The 12372-nt window shown below is 40.7% G+C and overlaps 1 protein-coding gene across 1 annotated transcript in view; it reads right to left on the reverse strand.

Moving 5' to 3' along the window:
• The window catches only part of GDPD4 (glycerophosphodiester phosphodiesterase domain containing 4), a 70731-nt gene that overhangs the window by 32025 nt on the left and 26334 nt on the right, over positions 1-12372 (reverse strand). Inside the window, exons 8-10 of the mRNA XM_062197567.1 lie at positions 12168-12313; positions 11713-11795; positions 361-517 (exon numbers count right to left, since the gene is read on the reverse strand). Coding sequence (XP_062053551.1) covers positions 361-517; positions 11713-11795; positions 12168-12313 — 386 coding nt within the window. The remainder of the gene's footprint in view (positions 1-360; positions 518-11712; positions 11796-12167; positions 12314-12372) is intronic.

The raw sequence follows: 12372 nt of genomic DNA on the forward strand, positions 1-12372 counted from the left end.
AATAAACAACTTTTTAAAAAAATGTCTCCCAGTCACCTCATCTATACTCAAAAATAGACAAGAAAATAATATGTTCATGTGGAAACATTATAAATTGTGAAATTCTTGGGTAAAAAGGAATTATATGTCAAGAATAAGTTTACAAGTTTATCTTCAGATACTTTGGCAAAAGTAGAAATTAGATCTATTGAATTACCAGAAAAGATCTCCTGCCAATTCCATAGTCCTGCTACAGAACTAGGATGAAACTGTGTACACTTACCTGTCTTCACTTATGGTCTTTATTTCCAGGAGCAGCACATGACCCTTCACAGAAGAGGGATTCATTGCAGGTTTGTGGAACTGGGGAACGTTTCTTACCCATGGATCTAGAAACCATCTGCCTGCATTCAGAGTTGACAGGAATGTCCAATTGAAGAAGACAGGACGATCATTTGCAACTTCGGGCTTGACCTCCCTGATATTGGTTGTTCTTCTCAGATCATAGTCGTGCATGAGGAAAGGCACATTATCAAAACTGCAGGCAGAGGTAGAAAAGAGGGCAGAATTTCAGGCATGGAAAGCCAAGACACTGCGGCAAAAAAATCTCCTACATAAAGGACCTTGGTGGGTGAGACTCCAGTGGAAAGACATGGTAATCAAAGAATGAAGTAGTTTTCTATGAAGGGAGGAAGGAACTTCCACTTTGCTTTTGGCCTTATCTAAATACTGATGGAGTTTGTGGATTCAAAAGGATTCCATAGCTTAGGCAGCTCATGTCAAGAGCCTCCGGTGGTCATTGCCATCAATTGTTAAATTAAAAAAAAAAATTTTAAAATTAAAAAAATTGTTAATTTAACAATTAAAAATTGTTAAATTAACAACTGGAATTACTGTGTACTAACTTCCCATGGAGGACCTCTGTCCTTAAAGAGTTGTATTATAATTATGTCTAAGTGCTCACAAAAGAAGTATCATAAGTTTCTTTAAAAAAAAAGAAGTGAAATTAACTTTAAGAAGCAATGACTTTGAACAGCCCTTGTCTCAACTGTTGAGGAACAGTTTTTTTTGGATTTTTTTCATGCAAATTGTTGAACTCTTCACTTAGTATAGAGTTGGTCTTCTGTGTATAAAGAAGATGATAAAGGATCTTAATGGAGAATGGGACTGAGAATGGGAGAGGGAGGAGGAGGAGTTGGGAGTGTGGGTGGGAGGGTGGGTATAGTGGGAAGAATCACTATATTCATAAAGTTGTACTTATGAAATGCTTGAAGTTTGTATTTCTTAAATAAAAGGTTTCTTTGGGAAAAAGGAGGGGGCAGAGGTAGATAGACTGAAATTAGCCACCATGACAAACAGAATCCCCAGAAGTCCTTCAATGTTACAAGTCCTACTAGGGTTCCTTAATACCTCTCAAATCTCAGCAAAGGACTAAGGACAAGTCATTTGCAATTTGATGTCAGTATCTTTCTGATCTAGGAATCAATCTCTCATGACATATAATCACATCAGTGATGCTGGAAAAAAAAACAGTTTCTTTATTTAGGGGTTTTCTGGCATGGAGGAAGCAGTGGTTATAGTAATGGGCTGAGAATAAGAAAATGGGGCTGACGATAATGTAGGGTGTTGAGTCTCAGGAAGCATACCAACCAGGAATTCACACAATCTGCCTGTATTTTTCTGATCCTTTTTCTAGTCAGGCACAGAGGGGAAAAGGACACCTTTCTTCCCCTCCTTCCTTCCCTCAATTCAAAATAAAATGTATATTCAACCAAGTTTTTTTTTTTTCTCTGAGTTTTCTCTCACAGGGAACTCTTCATACCTGGTGATCCTACAAATTTCTCAGAATAAGCACTTGAACCCCTAACCAGCATGCTTCCTGTCTGGCTAGCACAATACAAGACACCACTGCTGCTAGTTCCTCATGTAGCTTTAAGGTCCGGGATACATAAACATCCCCATGCCCTTTGCAGCTGCTGTTGCTTCTAGAGAATCAGCTCTCTGGGGCTGTTCTTTTTTTTTTCTTTTTTTAAATTTATTTATTTGACAGAGTTAGTGAGAAAGACAGAGAGAAAGGTCTTTCTTCCATTGGTTCACCCCCTCAAACGATCACTATGGCCGGAGCTATGCCGATCCGTAGCCAGGAGCCAGGTGCTTCCTCCTGGTCTCCCATGCGGGTGCAGGGCCCAAGCACTTGGGCCATCCTCAACTACCTTTCTGGGCCACAGCAGAGAGCTGGACTGGAAGAGGAGCAACCGGGATGCCAGTGCTGCAGGCAGAGGATTAACCAAGTGAGCCACTGCGCCGGCCCCTTGGGACTGTTGTTTCTTAAAGCACAACCCTTCCTCTGTGATGTAAAACCCTGTCCCTTTTCTTTTTCCCAGCCTCTCTGGGACTGTTGCTTCTTAAAAGCACTGCCCTTTCTCTATAAAATAAAACTTCATCAATAAATTACTGCTAAATCAATTTTTGTTGCCTCAGATACCTTGGGCCAGTGTACACTTTTAGGCACCTGTCCTGAGTCATTTTGGTCCTAGACTCTTCAAACTCAATAGTATCATTAAGCAAGTTTCTGGTTCTGCTATTTGCTTTAGAGAACCTCTTACAAGTTTCTGGTTCTGCTATTTGCTTTAGAGAACCTCTTACAAAACTCTCTATTCCTTTTTCCTTAAAATATCTATGAAGAAAGCATCTATAATGACCATGAGAAGGGTGAGGACTTAGTCTCCTGACATAAACAGCTATAAAACTGGGCAGAATAAAGGAACTACATCTAATGATTCCCAATAAATTGGCAACACAGAGCCGACCGTGGTGGCCATTGGAGGGTGAACTAACGGCAAAGGAAGACCTTTCTCTCTGTCTCTCTCACTGTCCACTCTGTCAAAAATTAAAAAAAATCATTTTGTGGGGCCAGCATCATGGCACAACAGGTTAAGCTCCTGCTCTGTGATGCCAGCATCCTGTATCTGTGGCTGGGAAGACAGAAAGATGGTTCAAGTGCTTGGGCCCCTGCCCACGATGTGCAAGACCAGGATGGAGTTCCTGACTCCTGGGTCTGGCCTGGCCCAAACCTTAACATTGTAGAAATTTGTAGAGTTAACCAGTGAATAGAAAAATCTCTGTCTCTTCCTCTCTCTCTTGCTCTGCTTTTCAAATAAATTAATTTTTATAAATCATCTTTGTCCAATTAAAAAACAAAACAAAAAACAGAATCACTGTGAGATGTCCCTTTTCTTCCACTGGTAATTTTCTTTGTTCTCAAGTGTATCTTTCTAAGGTTAATATAGCCATTCCATGCTTGATTATAATTTTCATAATATATTTGCATTCTGTTATTTTAATCTACCTGTATCATTAAAGACGAATTTCTTAGAGACAGCATATAGATGGTTCTAATTTTAAAAATTAATTCCACCAATCTTTTAATTGGTATAGTTAGGTCATTTATATTGATTTTTTTAAAGCTTATTTTATGTATTTTAAAGACAGAATTACAGGGAGAGGTAGAACACAGAGATCAAGTATAGTACTTTGGTGTTTCTCATTGGCTTTATGCATAGGTGATTGAAAAGTCTGCCTAGGACTGTACATACAGGTCTTAAAACTCCCTTACTCCATAATCTATTCCTAGGATAATTAAACAAAAACATATTATTCCATATAATAAAATAATAAAATAGTAACATATTATTCCATAGAAAACATATAAACATATAAAACCATTAACATATTATTCCATATAAAACATATATTCCATAAAACATTCCATATAATTTCATTTCTGAGTATATATCCAAAATAACTGAATGTAGGATCTCAAAGAGATATCTGTGGTGCCAGCATTGCCATTTAGCTGGTAAAGCTGCTGCTTTCAACACTGGCATCCCATTTGGGTGCTGGCTCATGTCCCAGCTGTTTCACTTCTTATTCAGCTCCCCGCTAATGGCTTGAGAAAGCAGCAGAAGGCAGCCCTGCCACCCATGTAGGAAACCTGGATGAAGCTCCTGGCTTTGGCCTAGTCCAGCACAGGCTGTTGTGGCCATCTGGGGAGTGTACCAGTGAATGGAAGATCTCTCTGTCACTCCCTTCTCTAATTCTTTCAAAAGAAAGAAATAAGGCCGGCGCCGTGGCTCACTAGGCTAATCCTCCGCCTTGCGGCGCCGGCACACCGGGTTCTAGTCCCAGTCGGGGCACCAATCCTGTCCCGGTTGCCCCTCTTCCAGGTCAGCTCTCTGCTGTGGCCAGGGAGTGCAGTGGAGGATGGCCCAAGTCCTTGGGCCCTGCACCCCATGGGAGACCAGGAGAAGCACCTGGCTCCTGCCATCGGATCAGTGCGGTGCGCCGGCTGCAGCGCACCTACCGCGGCGGCCACTGGAGGGTGAACCAATGGCAAAGGGACGACCTTTCTCTCTGTCTCTCTCTCACTGTCCACTCTGCCTGTCAAAAATAAAAAAAATAAATAAATAAAAGAAAAAGAACATGTTGTTATGAAGATGAGTATAGACATACCTTTTTAAAAAATTCTTTCTTTTTCATTTGGGGGCGTCATAGTGTCTTCCTTGTTCTTATTACCTCGGTTTTTGCGTTTGTTGTTTGGCATGTTGGAGATATTTGGTTTCTTCACTGTGGTGTTTTTTGGCTCTATATTAATTGTACATCTCCTCCCTCTCTTTTTCCACTCTTAAATTTAACAGGGATCACTTTTCAGTTAAAATTTAAACACCTAAGAATAACCGTGTGCCAATTACAGAGTTCAACCACTAGTACTACAACAACAACAACAAAACAACAATAACAACAAAAACTAAAAAAGGATAAAGTATTACACTGTACATCTAGAGTCAGGACAAGAGCCATTGTTTCTTATAGTGTCCATTTCACTTCAACAGGTTTCCCCTTTGGTGCTCAGTTGTCGCCGATCAGGGAAAACAAATGATATTTGTCTCCTTGGGACTGGCTTAATTCACTCAGCATGATGTTTTCCAGATTCTTCCATCTTGTTGCAAATGACTGGGTTTCATTGTTTCTTACTGCTGTATAGTATTCTATGGAGTACATGTCCCATAATTTCTTTATCCAGTCTACTGTTGATGGGCATTTGCCAAATTAATTTCCTTTGGGTAAATTCCAAGGAGTGGGATGGCTGGGTTGTATGGTAGGGTTATGTTCAGGTTTCTGAGGAATCTCCAGACTGACTTCCATAGTGGCTTAACCAGTTTGCATTCCCACCAACAGTGGGTTAGTGTCCCTTTTTCCCCACATCCTCTCCAGCATCTATTGTTGGTAGATTTCTGGATGTGAGCCATTCTCACCGGGGTGAGGTGAAACCTCACTGTGGTTTTGATTTGCATTTCTCTGATGGCTAGTGATCTTGAACATTTTTTCATGTGTCTGTTGGCCATTTGGATTTCCTCTTTCGAAAAATGTCTATTGAATCCTTGGCCCATCTCTTAAGTGGGTTGTTTGTTCTGTTGTTGTGGAGTTTCTTGATTTCTTTGTAGATTCTGGTTATCAACCCTTTATCTGTAGTATAGTTTGCAAATATTTTTTCCCATTCTGTCAGTTGCCTCTTCACTTTCCTGACTGTTTCTTTTGAAGTACAGAAACTTCTCAATTTGATGCAATCCCAAATGTTAATTTTGGCTTTGACTGCCTGTGCCTCTGGGGTCTTTTCCAAGAAGTCTTTGCCAGTACCTATATCTTGAAGGGTTTCTCCAATGCTCTCTAATAATTTGATGGTGTTGGGTCGTAGATTTAGGTCTTTAATCCATGTTGAGTGGATTTTTGTGTAAGGTGAAAGGTAGGGGTCTTGCTTCAAGCTTCTGCATGTGGAAATCCAATTTTCCAACACCATTTATTGAATAGACTGTCCTTACTCCAGGGATTAGTTTTGGATCTTTGATCAAATATAAGTTGGCTGTAGATGTTTGGATTGATTTCTGGTGTTTCTATTCTGTTCCATTGGTCTATCCATCTGTTTCTATACCAGTACCATGCTGTTTTGATAACAATTGCCCTGTAGTATGTCCTGAAATCTGGTATTGTGATGCCTCTGGCTTTGTTTTTGTTGTACAAGATTGCTTTGGCTATTCGAGGTCTTCTGTGTCTCCATATGAATTTCAGCATCATTTTTTCCAGATCTGAGAAGAAGGTCTTCGGTATCTTGATTGGTATTGCATTGTATGTATAAATTGCTTTTGGGAGAATAGACATTTTGATGATATTGATTCTTCCAATTCATGAGCATGGAAGATTTCTCCATTTTTTGGTATCCTCTTCTATTTCTTTCTGTAAGGTTTTGTAGTTTTCATCATAGAGATCTTTAACGTCCTTGGTTAAGTTTATTCCAAGGTATTTGTTTGTTTTTGTATCTATTGTGAATGGGATTGATCTTAGAAGTTCTTCCTCAGACGTGGCATTGCCTGTGTATACAAAGGCTGTTGATATTTGTGCATTGATTTTATATCCTGCTACTTTGCCAAATTCTTCGATGTGTTCCAGGAGTCTCTTAGTAGAGTTCTTTGGTTCCCCTAAATAAAGAATCATATCATCTGCAAAGAGGGATAGTTTGAGTTCTTCCTTCCCAATTTGTATCCCTTTAATTTCTTTTTCTTGCCTAATAGCTCTGGCTAAAACTTCCAGAACTATATTGAATAGCAGTGGTGAGAGTGGGCATCCCTGTCTGGTACCAGATCGCAGCGGAAATGCTTCCAACTTTTCCCCATTCAATAGGATGTTGGCCGTGGGTTTTTCATATATTGCCTTGATTGTATTGAGAATGTTCCTTCCATACCCAGTTTGCTTAGGGTTTTCATCATGAAAGGGTGTTGTATTTTATCAAATGCTTTCTCTGCATCTATTGAGAGAATCATATGGTTTTTCTTCTGCAGTCTGTTAATGTAGTGTATTACGTTGATTGTTTTGCGAACGTTGAACCATCCTTGCATACCAGGGATAAATCCCACTTGGTCTGGGTGGATGATCTTTCTGATGTGTTGTTGCATTCTATTGGCCATAATTTTATTGAGGATTTTTGCATCTATGTTCATCAGGGATATTGGTCTGTAATTCTCTTTCAATGCTGCATCTTTTTCCGGCTTAGGAATTAAGGTGATGCTGGCTTCATAGAAAGAATTTGGGAGGATTCCCTCTTTTTCGATTGTTCTGAATAGTTTGAGAAGAATTGGAGTTAGTTCTTCTCTAAATGTCTGGTAGAACTCAGCAGTGAATCCATCTGGTCCTGGGCTTTTCTTTGTTGGGAGGGCCTTTATTACTGTTTCAATTTCTGTCTCAGTTATGGGTCCGTTTAGGTTTTCTATGTCTTCCTGGCTCAATTTAGGTAGGTTGTATGTGTCCAAGAATCTGTCCATTTCTGATAGATTTCCCTGTTTGCTGGCATACAAGTCCTTGTAGTAATTTCTGATGATTCTTTTTATTTCTGTGGTGTCTGTTGTTATGTTTCCTTTTTCATCTCTGATCCTATTGATTTGGGTCTTTTCTCTTCTTTTTTTAGTTAGTTGGGCCGATGGGGTGTCAATTTTGTTTATTTTTTCAAAAAACCAGCTCCTTGTTTGGCTGATTTTTTGTAATGTTTTTTTGGATTCAATCCTGTTGATTTCTTGTTTGATTTTAATTATTTCTCTTCTCCTACTGGGTTTGGGTTTGGTTTGCTGCAGATTTTCTAGATCCTTGAGATGACTTGAAATTCATCTATTTGGTGCCTTTCCAATTTCTTGATGTAGGCACCTATTGATATAAACTTTCCTCTTAACACTGCTTTTGCTGTATCCCATAGGTTTTGGTATGTTGTGCTTTCATCCTCATTTACTTCCAGAAAGTTTTTTATTTCTCTTTTAATTTCTTCTATGACCCATTGTTCATTCAGGAGCATGTTGTTCAGTCTCCATGTGTTTGCACGTGCTCTAGGGATTCCTGAGTTGCTAATTTCCAATTTCATTCCTTTGTGGTCTGAGAAGCTGCATGGTATGATTCTAATTCTCTTGAATTTCCTGAGACTTGCTTTATGGCCTAGTTTGTGGTCAATCCTAGAGAAGGTTCCATGTACTGCTGAGAAGAATGTAAAGTCCTTAGATGTAGGATGAGATGTTCTATAGATATCTGTTAGATCCATTTGGGCTATAGTGTCATTTAAATCTACTGTCCCCTTGTTGACCTTCTGTCCTGTTGATCTATCTCTGAGAGTGGAGTACTGAAGTCCCTCAGAACTATTGTATTGGGGTCTAAGTCTCCCTTTAAGTCCCTTAACAAGTCTTTTAAATAATCTGGTGCCCTGTAATTACGTGCATATACATTGATAATCATTATATCTTCCTGTTGAATGGATCCCTTAATCATTATATAGTGCCCCTCTTTGTCTCTCCTAACAGTTTTTGTGGTAAAGTTTATGTTGTCCGATATTAAGATGGCTACGCCCGCTCTTTTTTCATTTCTGTTGGCATGGCATATCTTTTCCAGCCTTTCACTTTCAGTCTGTATGCATCTTTGTTGGAAAGATGAGTTTCTTGTAAGCAGCAAAGAGATGGGTTTTGTTCCTTAACCCAATCAGCCAATCGGTGTCTTTTAACTGGACAGTTCAGGCCATTAACATTCAATGTGACTATTGAGAAGGAGTAACTTTGCCATGTCATTTGCCAAAGATTTTTTCTAATATATTGTTTGAGACTCCTGTGATCTTTTGCTGTGAGGTTTCCTTCCTTTACCTTCTTTCATATTGGTTACCGTGTTTCTGTGTTTCTGTATGTAACACATCTTTAAGCATCTTTTGCAGGGCTGGACGAGTGGCGACGAATTCTTTCAATTTCTGTTTGCTGTGCAAGGTCTTTCTTTCACCTTCATTCACAAATGAGAGCTTTGCAGGATATAATATTCTGGGCTGGCAGTTTTTCTCTCTTAGTACCTGGGCTATATCTCGCCCTTCTCTCCTAGCTTGTAGGGTTTCTGAGGAGAAGTCAGCTGTGAGTCTAATTGGGGATCCTCTGAGAGTGGTTTGATGTTTCTCTCTTGCACATTTTAGGATCTTTTCTTTGTGTTTCACTGTGGTGAGTTTGATTACAACATGTCGTGGTGAGGATCTCTTTTGGTCATGTTTATTAGGGGTTCTATGAGCTTCCTGTACTAAGATGTCTCTGTCCTTCTCCAAACCTGGGAAATTTTCTGCTAGTATCTCACTAAAAAGGCCTTCTAATCCTTTCTCCCTCTCCATGCCTTCAGGAACTCCTAGAACCCGAATGTTGGGTTTTTTAATAGTATCCTGTAGATTCCTGACAGTATTTTTTAGATTTCTGATTTCTTCTTTTCTTTGGTTTGCCTGTTTGCTTTCCTGTTCTCTGTCTTCTAATTCTGATATTCTCTCTTCTGCTTCACCCATTCTGTTTTTAAGGCTCTCTAATGTGTTTGTCATTTGATCTATTGAGTTCTTCATTTCATTATGGTTTCTTGTCACTATCACAGTTTCATGTTCTACTAGTTGTTTCATTTCATTTTGATTCCTCCTTAATATTTCATTTTCATGAGAGAGATTTTCTATCTTGTCCATTAAGGATTTCTGTAGTTCAAGAATTTGTTTTTGAGAACTCCTAATGTTCTTATCAATTTTTTGAGATCCGCTTCTTGCATTTCCTCTATCTCTTCATCTTCATAATCTTGGATTGGGTGTCTTGTTCATTTGGGGGCATCATAGTGTCTTCCTTGCTCTTGTTACCTCGGTTTCTACGTCTGTTGTTTGGCATGTTGGAGATAATTTTTTTTTTGGCTGTGGTGTTTTTTTCTCGTTATACTATGACTCTAAGTGGGCTCTCTGCTTTGATGGATCCTTAGAGGCTGTGATGGGTGTGGCCAGAGAGCTCTGCTTGATTCTTCAGGTTTAAGGCTGTGCAAAAAGCGACTCACCCAGATTGTTCTCTCCCTTGCTCCTTGCTGGATTGCTCTCTCTCTCTCTTTTTTTTGACTCAGTTGGGAAGTAATTCGGCACAGGTGATTGGAATTGAGGGTAGCTGAAATCTGGCCTCTGTGAGTATTCGTTTGATCTACCCCTGGGACCACACAAAGAGTTTATGCAGCCCTCAATGTGTTCTCAAGTTTCACCAAAGTTCCAAAGTTACTGAGTTTGTGAACTCGTTGGTGGCGCTTTACATATGTAAAATGGCGCCTGCTCTTTGTTTTGCTCGTGAGTGAAGAGAGAGGCCTCTGCTTTTCCCCCCCAATGTCTCGGGTTTCTGACGTCTTTGTCTTACCTTCTGTTCATTCCCACGCTGGCGAGATTCTGCGGCTCGGCTCCCGCGGTTGGGTTTCCACACAGTGGGCTCCCTGTAGGTCCTCTGTGTCACATCCACTAGATCTGGAAGCGTTTCCTCTGCAGTTTTTTTCTTGAGTCTTTTCCTGAGGCTACAGTAATTCCACTTTTATGAAACTTTATTTTCCCAAACTACGGCACATGTCCTCACTATCCGCCATCTTATAAACTCTTGTCTTTGCCTGCAATGCTTTCTCTCTCTGATCTGTGTTTGGTAAAATATTTTCTTTAAAAGTGCAATACAAACACAACTTTAAGCATAGAATTTTCTTTCTTCTTTTAAGATTTATTTATTTATTTGCAAGTCAGAGTTACACAGAGAGAGGAGAGGCAGAGAGAGAGAGAGAGCGAGAGCGAGAGAGAGAGAGAGAGATCCTTCATTCGATGGTTCAGTCCCCAGATGGCTGCAACAGCCAGAGCTGTGCCAATCCGAAGCCAGGAGCTTCTTCCAGATCTCCCACGTGGGTGCAGGGGCCCAAGGACCTGGGCCATCTTCTACAGCTTTCCCAGACCATAGCAGAGAGCTGGATCAGAAGAGGAGCAGCCGGGTCTCGATCCAGCACCCATATGGGATGCCGGCACTTCAGGCCAGGGTGTTAACCCACTGCGTCACAGCGCTGGCCCTGATTTCTTCTTTTTACATATTAGGAAGTGGCAATTTCCTCCACTGAGGTTACAATGCACCTAACTTAATTTCTCTGAAAGGTTTATTCTTCTGTGGTTATTAGTAAACATGCTATGTCTCCTTCACTTGCTGAGAACATCTCTTAGGCATGACTATTTCTTTAGAAAGACAGAGTTACAGAGAGAGGTAGAGAGAGAGAGAGGTCTTCCATCTGCTGTTTCATTTCCCAGATGGCTGCAACAGCCGGAGCTGCGCCAATTCAAAGCTAGAAGCCAGGAGCTTCTTCTGAGTCTCCCACGTGGGTGCAGGGGTCCAAGGACTTGGGCCATCTTCCACTGCTTTCCCAGGCCATAGCAGAGAGCTATATCGGAAGAGAAGCAGCCAGGACTAGACCTGATGCCCATATGGGATGCTGTTGCTTCAGGCCAGATGTTAACCCACTGGGACACAGCACTGGCCCCAGGCATGACTATTTCTTACTTGTTTGCCTCTCCTCAGCACTCAGAAGGCCTGGAATATAGCTGATATTTAGAAAATGTAAGCTAAATAAACAGCTAATTTAGTACATAGGGTTTAGTTGTAAGCATGGTTTGCAATGGGGACAAATTTGAATTATATATGGAGAGTCTAATTGAGAATGTGAAGGTTTATAAGGGAGATGTGGCTCATATGTGTTGTATGTACATATAGGTGAAATTTCCCAGGGCTTACCCTCTCCATGCTTTGACCAGGCTGGTTCTTTTCCATGGACCTTATCATTTCCTGTCCCCTACCCCAGTCTCTGCTTTCCTACCTTAACTGTACATCAGTCTCCAGCCCATAAGCCCCAAATTCCACAGCTTTCTCAAAGGCCATCATGGTATTCTCTGGTCCATGCTGTAGAAGAAAAAGATATCAGGCCCATGTCTCAGAGTCTTTCCTCCCAATCACATCTTTTATAGCAGGGACAGAGCTACACAATTAAAAGCTCTGTTAGCTCTCTTTCCATGCAGCCTGTGTGTGTTCCCCTCTGTTCAACTGAATTCTGGGACTCTGCTCCTTTGGGGCAATGTCTTTGGGCTTGGGAAAGAGAAATGGACTGAGTTAGGTGACTTTAATTCAAGCCCATGCTCTACAATTAACTCCTTATTCCTATGAAAACAATTATTTTTCCTTTCCAGGGGCTCCTATGGTTCCAAGGCTCTCTTTTCTCACTCATGTATCCCATACATACCTGTACTCACCCTTTTTCATCATGCTCAGACCTACCATGGGTGCACCTCTATGTGCAAAGAAGACTGGTTTGGGTCCCAAATCCTCCTTTTCCTGAATGCAGGGAGAATGAATCCCCAGTGGCATCAAATAAAGACATACAAGGATAAGAAGAAAAGGCAATCCAACAGCTACCTGTATAGCTGAAAAAGTTATAAGGTGGGGGAATTTGGGGTGAAAAACAAAAAAGAGTGATGGAGAA

This window comes from Lepus europaeus, chromosome 7, assembly GCF_033115175.1.
Source record: "Lepus europaeus isolate LE1 chromosome 7, mLepTim1.pri, whole genome shotgun sequence".
Lineage (NCBI taxonomy): Eukaryota > Metazoa > Chordata > Mammalia > Lagomorpha > Leporidae > Lepus > Lepus europaeus.